The sequence below is a fragment of the Ananas comosus genome, linkage group 19 (assembly GCF_001540865.1).
Source record: "Ananas comosus cultivar F153 linkage group 19, ASM154086v1, whole genome shotgun sequence".
In the NCBI taxonomy this organism is placed as follows: domain Eukaryota; kingdom Viridiplantae; phylum Streptophyta; class Magnoliopsida; order Poales; family Bromeliaceae; genus Ananas; species Ananas comosus.
This window is the reverse complement of record NC_033639.1, coordinates 5,088,331-5,100,142: the sequence shown is the minus strand read 5'-3', so window position 1 is coordinate 5,100,142 and position 11,812 is coordinate 5,088,331. Positions and strand designations below refer to the sequence as shown.

The window sequence follows — 11,812 nt, the reverse complement described above, 5'->3', positions numbered from 1 at the left end:
TATGTATAATATATGTCTATATATATTAATTAATATATATCCTTAATATACCCAAATCCGGGCTCATATATGGCCCATTAGGCCAGGCCTTGTTTAGGCCCGGGCCCAATTCCACCCCTACCTGCTATAGAGAGTGTAAACTGTTATTCATTAAAGCGTTCTCAGAATTGAACTTTGAAGGGATTGTTGTATATATTAAGAAACTCTTAGATCGTTAGGGCAATAGAGAAGCCAGAAATACTAAATGAAAACTTCTATTTGGAGCCACAGAATCTCATAATTTTTTACATTAATCTTCTATGGCAGAAGCTTCAGCAGGTTTTATTTGCAAAATATTCTGCTAAAATTGCTACCAGTGAAATCCCCATTAAACGTACTATCAAATATGCCATAAGTATCTGTTTGGTTTCGCTTGTAATACTTCTAGTTCTACTGCAGATGTAACCATACACTAAATCATGTTATAAGGTCTATTTCCGAAATTTTCTAGTACTTAAAAGCAAAATAAAAAAAAAAGTTTCATTTATCCAAAAATTTATATATTTGTATCCCCTTACTTTTGGACTTATTATTTTATTATTTTCTTTTCAGATTTTCCGCTGCCTAAACCCCTGAGGTCAAAGAACGATCGATCTCCAAATACATTCAAAGTTGACTTGATGTGGCAGTTTTGGAACTTCCTTAATTATGGATTTTTTTTTTGTTTGTGTAAAATTATCAATTTTCTCTTCTTTTCTTTTTTTCTTTTAATTTTATCCCTTCTATTTGTTGAGTGGGATCAAATTGTTTTGTTCAAATTGATGTATTTGCTTGTATATGCTAGCATTATCAATTAGTTGACCTATTTATTCGGCTTGTATCTTGAACTTAATTAGTTTGTTTTACTTTTCTAGGGTAACGCGTTGTTCTTTCCTTGTATTAGTTGTTTGATCAATGTGTAGGAATTGTGAAATGAGTTATTATGCGTGCTATATATATATATATATATATATAATATATCATATAATAAATATAATATATAGAGTCGGGCTACTATAACTTTTATGAGTATTGCGATCGCTCTTGTACTCATAAATTGGTTTTTCGATAGATAGACGGTTCCAAAATCGACGATTCATATCGTAAAATATTATCCCAAGAGGAAAACAATTAAACTTCTATATTAATTTCATATCACCATCAACCAACACTTCTCTGCAAGATCTCCATATATCTAAGTCTCTTTCTCTCTTTCCTTGTTCTTTCTCTCTCTTACTACTATTAAAATTATCAATTCTTAGAGTTTGTAGAGCACCATCCCCGGGTTTTGGGGGGTCCCCGCGCGCGCAGCAGCAGAGAGAGAGAGAGAGTACAAAGAAGAGAGAGGACAGAAACAAAGAGAGGGGGAGATGCAGAAGAGAGAGGAGAGAGAGAGAGGCCGAGTTCTCCATCCTCTGCGGCGCGCAGCTCAGGGGGTCAGTGCGGGCTCCCGCACATGCCCGCCCCGCCCTGCACCTCGCCCCCACTAACCGCGCCCCCGGTTCTCTGGCTTACTCTCTCTTCCCTCTCTCCCTCCCCCCTCCCCCACCGCGCCCACTTCTCTCTCTCCCCCTTTCTGCTCTCTCCACCCTATCTCCGCATCTCTCTCTCTCTCTCTGCCCACTCAGCCCGACCATCCCGAGAATCTCTCAGGCGCCGGTCTTCCTCATATATTGTCATTGCTCTCTCTCTCCCCACCTAGGCTTCCTCCTGCAGCTCTCGTCTCTCTCTCCCTTCGTCTCTCTCTCCCTAACGTGGCGCGTGCGCGCCCCGGGGGGTTCGCCAGCCTGCGCGCTCGAGCCCGCGCGCGGCTCTTCCTGCCCTCCTCCTCCTCTTTACCTCTCCCTCCCCGCCCCCGACGGGCTCATCTCCCTCTCTCATCCACCCCACCCCTTCCCTCTCCCTCTTTTCCTCCCCCGCTCTCTCTCTCTCTCTCTCTCTCCCCTCTTCCCTAGCGGGCGAGAGCAGCAGAAGCGGAGACAGGGGCAGGGATGGACGCGGGCGCGGGAGCCGTGGGCGGAGGACGGGCAGCGAGGCGGCAGCGCAGGAAGCGCTGGCGAGCCGCGGGGCGGGCTCACGACGGGCGCGCAGGCAGCAACTGGGGTGAGGGGGAGAGGGGGGTGGCGAGAGGCGAGAGAGGGGAAGAGAGAGGCATACGTGCGCAGGGGAGAGAGAGAAAGAAGAGAGAGAGGGAGTCAGGAGAGAAGAGAAAGAAGGAGAGAGAGAGAGAGACGAGATAGAGAGAGAGAGAGAGAGAGAGAGAGAATTTTAACAATTTTCAAAATTTTAAATTTGTAATATCTAAATTTTAAAATTTAAATTTTTAAATTATTAATTTTAACTTATATATATATATCTAATTTTATTTATAAATATATATTTATTTATTATATATAATTTTATATTTAATTTTTTTAAGTTTAAAATTTTAAATTAGATTTAAAAATTAAAAAATTAAAAAAGTTTGTTCAAAATATTTTAAAAATTACGTAAATTTTTCGCCGCGAAGTGCGGGCCTTCACTAGTAAAGAATGAAAAAAGACAAATAGAAGAATGAAGGAAGTGAGGAACCAGCCCTTTGGCTAAGACCAGCCCTTTGGCTAAGTATATTAGTGCGACAATTGCAAAAAGGCCCTCAAGATAACAAATAAGCCAACCTCACCTCAAATGACAGGTTTTGGGTGCCTGAAACCATCCCTTTGGTGTCCGAAACTTCACAGCTGACCACTTTTGGGTGCCTTCCTCTACAACAGGCTATTTAGAACTATCATATCGGCGCCGACAAGTTTTTAAACACCCCAAATCTGCGATCAAAATTTAGAGAGTCAGCTCGCTGAGTCACCAGCTCATTGCCTAAGTCACATAGATCTCACCTACTTTTCTAGTTGCTACAGTAGAATTGAGCATCCGCACATAAAGTCGAAACTCATTTGGATCTACGTACATTGCACCCGAGCGTCCGCAACTGCACTCCGAAACCACTTCACTCGGCCAACCACTTTCGAGTGTCCGAAAATCCACCAAAATTATAGGTTTAGCTGAGTTTCAATTCCTTAATTAGTCCGTTCTCATATCTATTTCACGCCAAAATAGTTCCAGCTTAGTCCAACACTGCTCAAAAGTGCTAACCATTAAATCACAGTGTAATTTTGCTAATTTACTAAGGTTTAGTACATCGCAATCTAGACCACTTAGACAAGTAGTCCAGAATAATCAAATCATTAGTTTTAATGCCACTTTTTAGAGAATTGTGGGCCCATTTAAGCCTACATGTGCCTAATGATGTGACATATCTAATGTAACCAATTCAACCAAAAACTCTAAGTCTAATATGTTTGAGTTGTCTAGTATACATATATCAACCGTTTACTCTCCTATTTATTATCTAATGTGGGATTATTCATATATAAAGTTTTAACAAAGATTATTTTCAAAAGTAAAGATGAACCATTCAATCACACTAGAATCAAAGTTGAGAAGGAAGGATTTGAGACCGAATCCTCTCACAATATTTATTTATTGATTTATTTATTTATTTATTTGTATTTACAGAGAGTTTTGAATACGACTGTACTTTTATTTATTGTGATACCCCAGTAGTCCGACATTGGGTAGTTATGAATAGATGTGAGAGTATATAAGTTTGATTGGGCTAAACATAGCAACTGGCCTTAAGTATTTTGGGCCGGTGGTATGGGTCTAACAGGTTATTGTTGCTAATGGGCTGGGTCATTATATTTGATATCAAAGCCAGTTCACCAACCGGAAGTGTGAAATGAGTCTTAGCTGAGCCAGGGCCGGAATGACAATGGCTAGCAAAATAAGACGTCTGGGCCTAAACAGGGAGAGCCTGTGATACCCCAATAGTCCCACGTCGTCTAGTTATGACTAGATGTAGGAGTATATAAGCTTGATTGGGTTAGACATAATAACTGGACTTAAGCATTTTTGGCAGGTGGTTTTAGCCCAACGAGATATTATTGGTAGCAAGTCGGATCGTTACATTTATTCTCAATAATGGGATATCTAACTCAACAATGGGTATAGTTGAATTTGATTTTAAGTATTCAGAATCTATAAGATTCAAATTACACGATCTTTTTAATCATTGCACTTATTCAATCAAGTGACCTAAAAATAAATAGTTGAAAATAAAAAAAATATAATAAAAATGATGGTACAAGGCATCAATTTCAAAATCGGAAGTATTTCTAAATAGAAGTTGCTGGGATCGTCCTTTTCACAGTTAAAATGAGTTGCTAGAAAGAGAAAATGCTAAATTACTCCTTTTGCATTTAAACTATGAGGTAGGGGGCACATTAAAATCTTGAACTATAATTCATCACAATTTCGTACTTAAACCCTCTAATTTATCATAATAATTAAGCCCCACATTCTAATTTAGTTGCCTAATTTGTTGTGTCCCGTAAGGTTAGCGGTTGAAATGACTACAGTACGAGCGATCAATCGACACATCTGTAAAGCGTCGAGTGAAGTTGGAATCGTTTTGACACGAAATGAACGCGAAAACGAAATCGGCACACTTAAATAAGCTAAAACTGAAATTTTACCAATTTTGGGCACCCCGATGTTGGAACTGGGCACCCATATCAGTAGTGAGCCAAAATTGGGTTTGGGAGCCTCTCTTGTGATAAACGGTCGTTATTGACACATGGCTATGGTTAGTAGGTTTTGGCCGCAGGATTAGGAGCTGGACCTCGGCGATGGGTGCCCACTTCAGTTTTGGAGGAGTTTTCGGCTGTTTCAAGTGCCCGGTTCTTAGTTTCAGGCGCCCTAATCTGGGTTTCTTAGCAATGGACATGTTAGCTTGTTTTGATTTGAAGGCTCAATTTACCTATCCAATTCTTCTGTAAAATGAACCCCCTTCATCCCGAATTAACCTCTTTCCATCTCTATTACTAGGAAAATTCATTCACCCTCTTTTAACCCTTTCTTCTTCTCAATCCACTCCCTGCAGGCTAGAATTAATTGAGCAGGAGCAATTGAACCAACGATAGCTAGCTTGGATTTTAAGCTAAATAGGAGCCATCTACTATTAGATTGGGTTGTGTTCGTGGATTACATGTTGAAGAAGAGTTTGGAGGCTGATTCCATCGTTTAAATTTCAGGTTAGAATTAGGTTAAATGCTAAAATTTCAGTTTATGAGTTGAAATTGGATATTCTCGAGTTTTCTTGCGGATTTTTTATTCTGATTCTTTCCAGCAGTGATTTGATTGAGTCCTAATTAGTTTTTCCTCGATCTCCCTTCCTTGTGGTTTTGAAGTTGGTTGTAGCTTGTTTAGAGGTTAGTTGAGATCATTTATATATTAATTTGAATTTTTGGCACCGAAAGGCATTTTCGTTAGATTTTTGATTGGATTTTCATTCCCATCTGGATTCTTGCTAGGAGCTAGGTTTCTTGATTTTTCCTAGTTGATTCCGTGCTAGAGAAGGTGCTCGTGGTTTGAATTGCTTTTCGAAGCAGGTGGGGTTAACCAATTTTGCGAAAATCTGGAATGGCAGATTTCAGTTCGAATGTTGGATTTGGTTTAATTAGTTGCAGCATTTTACTGGGTTTGAAGTTTAAATGGGCGATGTTTGCTGGATTCCTGAGCTGAGGAAAGCTTGCCTTCATTTTTCTTTCAACAGGATTGCATTTTGAAGTGGGTTTAAAGCATCGAATACATCGAACTCTATATTATCTCTATGTGTATCATTAGCACCAATTAACATGCATGAAACCTGGTATTAGGTTGTTTATGTTTCATTAAATAGAGAATTTCTTGTGCATAATTACGGGTTAGTCTTGGTTTTGATTCCCTCAACTTCATAATTGATAACTTGCCAATGTTAATATTTATACATTATCGGATTGTATGCGAATTGAACATAGGATAGTTGAACTGTTGTAGCTGTTGAGTTGGCTCCTTTTGCTCGGGTTGTAGAGCCTGGATTAGTGTGGATCATCATTGTGTTCTCGGGGTTTGGGCGGTACGGGATTATCAGACTCATTTTGATTACTCTAGCTGTGGAAGTAGACAGCGATACTAGATAGTGAGTTTATGCATCAGATTGTATCGAGATCGCTTTAGTAGCGGTTAGTGTGATCTACTGGATCATCTGCATCGATTATAACCTGCTTTATACTTAACCTGGTTACTTTAATCCTTTTGTGGATCACTGCCCTCGAGTGCCACTTCGGAGCTAGGCGGCTCGATTTAGCATTACTATTTTCACGTCGGCAACCCACTGATTTTAGTAGAGATTAGACGTGAGGGTAGCGTAGGCATAACTGGTCCTTCAAGCTAGTCGGTCGAATGGATTTTTCGGCAGTATTACTAGTAGTTGAGTTTCATCCTACATGATGCATACATTCATTTGACATCTAATTTGGACGCATAGTAGTAGCAGTTTCTTACTGCAGTTTTACTTATCCTATTTCTTTTAGCAAATTCATATTACTTTGTCTTTAGTAGACCTAGTGGGTTACCACCGAGGGCTGCTGATTTTAGTTGTACTCACTCCTCCTGTGTTGACATTTTCTTGCAGAGTCCAATGTACTTGTACCCAGTGTATCTGTCCGAGGTAAAAGGATTGCTGGATAGATAGCTCTCCTATTCATCGACCAGTTTAGAGGAGAACCCAGTATTTGCTAGTTTTTTTTAGAGAGACTTTCTATACATATTGTTGTTTTTATTTTCCTGTGCCTATAGATTGTATTAGCTTTTGGAAGTTGTATATGTACAATTTGCTTCGGTTACATTTTAGTTATTTCCTGCTATGTTACTCTGTCCTATTGTTGCTCCTTATTCTTAATTTGAATAGATTTTTGTCGCTTCATGTGCACGGGTTCTCTTGTGTATGCGGTGGATCTGTTGGTGAGTCCGGATTCAGGCATAACTCAAGGCATGACATAATTAGTGGTAGTGATACAGAATTTAGTTATTGCCGTGACATCAATCATGCATAATACTCTCACGGTATTTTTACATTAGTAGCGCATCACTATTCAATTGCAATTTAGTTATTGTCACTGCATGCATCAACCATAATACTGTCAAATTACTTTCAAATTAATAACACATCATCATTCAATTAACTTAATTGGACTATATAACTTGATTACAATAATCTAGAAAATTTATGATAAAAATTACAATAATTAAAGCGTGAGGATCAAAGTGTCGCATGTCTAATTTGAGACCAAAATTATATTTTGGCCAATAAGATCATGAAAGTGAAAACATAACAATAATTAAGCTTTATAGTTAACTCAATAAAAAGAGATCAAATGCCCTACAGTACTTTAGTAGCGAGCGAGAGCAATATTAGATTTTCAATCCAAAAGGTAATAATATAATGCTGCAACCCTATCCAAGTACCAACTTTTTTCCCACTATATATCTAGTTCTATCACTTCGTCTTTTCTGTTTTCAATCCGTACACAAGCACAAAAAGGGTTTTGTCGACCTTAGTTGGTCCTTAGATATAAGCGCTTATCCAATTGCAACCACTTTTTGATTGTCAATTTAATATTCTTTATTATTTGTTATTCTACTTGTGTATTTAACAAGCTACTGATGAACCGTGTTGAGAGGGAAGAACACAAAAACGGAAAGAGATGATACATAAAGAATCAATTTTTCGACAAAGACGAAAGTCTTATTAATCAATTCTAAAAACTCTGATTATAATACCGAACACCATCCCGAATCCCACGTACTAAACGAAGATAATAATTTCTAATATATCCCTAAACCTAATCAGATCAAAACATAATTAAATAATCGGATTAAAAATAGAAAAAATGTAGAAATTTTAGAAAATAACTTAAAAAGTGCAAAAATGGAGGCCGGAACCATTAAATTTGGGTCTCGAACTCGGCCGGGATGGTTTTGCTATTTGACATGTAGATCTTGAAAAGTATTTTTTGAATCGAAGTTGTACGCTGAAATCAAATATTCGAGCAAAAAATGATGGTCGTTTAAAGATTTCTTGCATCAATTGTAAAAATTATCCAAAGTCAACGAAATTTTCGACTCAACTTGATTGAATCGCACCAACCGTCCCTAGAGCAAGTGTCAAAGGGCTTGGTGGTTGGTATTCGAGATCCCAAGTTCGAATTCTAATTGATTCACATTTCCAGCTAAGTTTATTTCTAAATAAAATAAACGAAGCGTGTAGCGTACTATCTATCTCTCTCAAGAAAAAAAAAACTTGATAGAGTCGCCTTTTTTCAGGAAACTTCAACACCAAATTGGCCGCATCAGAGACTTAACTATGCTTCAAGGAAGCATAATAGCTTAGAACTGAGTAGACGGTTTGCACGGCCGTGAGAAGAAAGAGGAGCAATGCCCCGATGACCGAAATAGTGATCCATAGATTAGGGCAATATTGGAGTGTGGTTTCGCCGTACCATCTACTCCTCCACTGCCTGTGATGTTTCGTTACCTGGGAATAAAGGGCATGAAGATCATCCGGCATGAGGGAACCTCCAATCTCCTCACTCAAGCTTGCAAACAAATTCACCGCATCGATATCATTAACATTAGTATTCGCCAATATGCCGCTCTTTCGGAGCAGCTTCACGTCCTCCTTACTTTGCAGAAGGTGCGCCATGCACGCGGAGTACGCTACGACGCAGCGCCCGCTCCCCTTGTACTGTTTCTCGAAGGCGACGAGGTTATGAAAGATGGTGCTGCTGTAGTCGAGTATGTGCAAGGTGGGGATCTTCACGACCCCGCAGACTTTCATCACTCCGCAATTCTCGAATGTGATGTCTAGAAAACTACCTGAAACCTCCTTCCTGAACCTGGTCGCCGACTGTCGAAGCTCGGTAGCACTAGGGATGGCTAGTGTTAGATCTGTCTTTCGAAACAAAAGTGACGCCGCGCCGAATTCGTACTTTCCTCTCGGAACCCTGGACCAGTGGAAAAGGTGGAGAAGATGATGGAACCGCGGGGAATCAACGTCCCGTATTCCTTTGTCTCGGTCTCTTCTTGGGTAGATATCGTCGAAGAAAAGAAGCGCCTGGCTTTCGATCAGGTTCTTTTCGAAGTTTGCCTGATTGGTGCTAGCTTTAAGCAGCTCCTCGATGGCGAAGAAAGGAATCTGGTTCTCGAGCATCAGTAAGTCGAGCTTGATCTGCTTCGCATTTACTTTTACATCCATCAACAAATTCAGATACTCCGTGCCGTCTTCTCCCTTCGACCAGCTACCGTCGGCGTAGTCTTCGAATGTACTTATCACGAATAGAATGAAGCAGGCATCGACGAGCAGCAACTCTAGAAAACTTTCGCTGTTGAATTCAGATAGATCTGCCGAATAGTACATGCGGGCGTCCGCTTCCTTCTCCTTCATTCTTGTGAGGTACCCCATGGGGTCGATGGCGTACCATTTGGCGATGATCCTCACCACCCGCCACTTGTCGACGTTGGTGAACAGTACTTTATCGCCGCGGTGGTAAGGACCGATGGCCACTGCCTTCACAGGGCGATGCTCGATGTGCATTTCAGAAATGGCGGGGATTTCTTCGTCGTTGTACATGTCCACCGGCAGCCCCTTTCGTTTCGGGCACGCCATCTTCATCGCGTATTTCTTCACCACCTCTAACCTTTTCTCGACCCTTGTTCGCCACTCATCTACTTCTTCTTCTTCTTCTTCTTCTTCTCCGTCGGTGCCTTCGTTGGGAGATCGAATAAAAATGGAAATCTCTTCTCCTCCTCCTCCTCTTACCACCTCTTCAGTCGGGCTTTCCGAAGAGGAAGAGCCACAGTATTGTTTGCGCCCCATTAATTGGAGTGTAGGATTGAGTAACCGAATCAACAAATGTGACTAGCTAGAGATTATTAGCCCAGGAGTTGTGTACACATCATATATATAAATCGACCGTAAACTTCTCACAAAGAAAAAAAAAGGAATCAAACACTCCCCTTGTTTGGTCACTAACTTCAACGTATAATCAAGTACACGCATGGGCAGATTCTCTTTAGGATATGTACATCACCACATATGTCCTGATCATTAGCATTGACATTTATTATTAAAACTCGTTACCTTATTCAGATCTAATCAAACTATTCACTAGTTTACATACTACGAGAGTGAACATTATCTGATTGTAGTTGCATGTATTTATTAGGACCAACAATTCCAGCTAATAAATACATGCAATAAATTACTTCCCATTTGTTGCATGTATTTATTAGCTGAATTTATTGCACTTCAATTCAGCTAGCGCAAGCCAAACTTTTTTTTTTTTATTTCAAAACAAGCTCTTTTTATGAAACTCTCCTCCACTTGATTTTTTTTTTTTTTTGGCAAAGAAAAAAAAAACTATTTTGATGAAACACTTCTCAACTAGTTTAAGTGTTAATCTTAAATCTAGCTATTGTTAGACGTATGCCCTAGAAGCCAACAAGGACGACACATGTATTTTTGTTAGGACAAATTTGTAGTTGATTTTAAAAATTATGAATAAATTTGGGTCCTTAATTCTATTCATATTGTGTATGTGTGCATGAATCGTCTAAGGAGTTAATAAGATGATGACATATATTCTCAAGAGTTGAGAATTTGAGACATGTGTTATTGATGGTTAATTCCTAAATGCTCCCGATCAATAGATCATCACGGGGACGATGATTGATCCGATGAGATTGGTGCATAGGTCGCTTCCCTTTTTGGGTAGACGAGTCTCGAGTCGACAGTGTGGGGACACTGAAGCGAATATGTAGGTGGTTGTTAAAAAATAAGGGTACCGAGCGTGACCAACGCGAGAAGTCACTTGGATGTCTACTCACTCGTCGGTGACTTACTCAATGTTGCAGTAGTGTGACTGGTCCTTTGACCTACGGTGCCTCGATCGGCTATTCACAATGAGGTTACTGTAGTTTGACTGTACATACACTTGGTCCCTAACCATTCTGGTCCTTGCGGTGCATGTTGGCTGCAGTAGGTTTATTGTAGAAATAGGGTGCGCACTTGATAAAATCTATCTCTCTTGGTAGATAGGGGTGTTAGTCCTATGTGATTTATGAGACCGAGTTTAGAAGACCTTGGCCAGAGCAAAGTTAATAGCAGAAAAGGATTTCCGATATTAGAGACTCGAGTCGAATAAATTTAACATATGACAGACGATGGGGTTTGACGAGTTATTCTATAACCTCCATCTAGTCAGGACTCATGATAGAAAGATTGTATCACACGATAACTGCACTAAGAGGTTCAATATTCCATTTTACTGGAATGTCACTACATGTTGTTAGGCGTCATTGGTGAGTTGTGAGACTCATGAGAATTATCTAGATGATCAATAATTCTCATTGGGCTGAGTTAGAATTGTTCCAATCCACTGAAAGGAGTTTCAGTGATATGTTGATAGTGATCAAAATATATCTCACTACCAAATAGAATAGAACCTATGGGGTCACACACATAAGAGGTTGTGATTGATCGGATAGCTAGATCATAATAATTGAATCGTCGATGGACCTAATTGTCAATATATTGATAATTGGACTAATTTGTAATTATTACAAATTAGTGGTATTAAGGTGTAAATGTTACTAAGAGGACTTACTAATAGTTAGTAAATTATAGGAGTACTTATGTGCAAATATTGCGTTATTAATTAAATATGATCATTAAATTAATATAAAATTCAAGTCGAATCAAATTAGGATTTGATCGATTTAACCAATTAAGAAAATGATATATTTAAATCTAGATTTGTACTTATGCTTAATGGTTATTGTATTATTAATAAGAGGATTATATTTTTCTATATAATAA

The 11,812-nt window shown here is 39.3% G+C and overlaps 2 protein-coding genes and 1 long non-coding RNA gene across 4 annotated transcripts in view; 2 read left to right on the top strand and 1 right to left on the bottom strand.

The window, feature by feature from the left end:
• LOC109725181 (RPM1-interacting protein 4-like) overlaps nucleotides 1-848 on the top strand; it is an 18,882-nt gene extending 18,034 nt beyond the window's left edge. Inside the window, exon 4 of the mRNA XM_020254275.1 lies at nucleotides 592-848. Coding sequence (XP_020109864.1) covers nucleotides 592-615 — 24 coding nt within the window. The 3' untranslated portion in view covers nucleotides 616-848. The remainder of the gene's footprint in view (nucleotides 1-591) is intronic.
• On the top strand, nucleotides 4,675-6,790 carry LOC109725065. 2 transcript variants are annotated; one of them, XR_002220179.1, is made up of 3 exons: nucleotides 4,675-4,888; nucleotides 4,997-5,147; nucleotides 6,569-6,790. It is a non-coding gene; the product is annotated as an uncharacterized LOC109725065 (long non-coding RNA). The 2 variants fall into 2 exon arrangements; XR_002220178.1 differs by having other exon boundaries at nucleotides 4,675-5,147.
• On the bottom strand, nucleotides 8,216-9,996 carry LOC109725135 (UPF0481 protein At3g47200-like). Its single transcript, XM_020254220.1, has one exon. It carries the CDS (start codon nucleotides 9,809-9,811, stop codon nucleotides 8,294-8,296), a length of 1,518 nt encoding a protein of 505 aa, XP_020109809.1. The 5' UTR covers nucleotides 9,812-9,996; the 3' UTR covers nucleotides 8,216-8,293.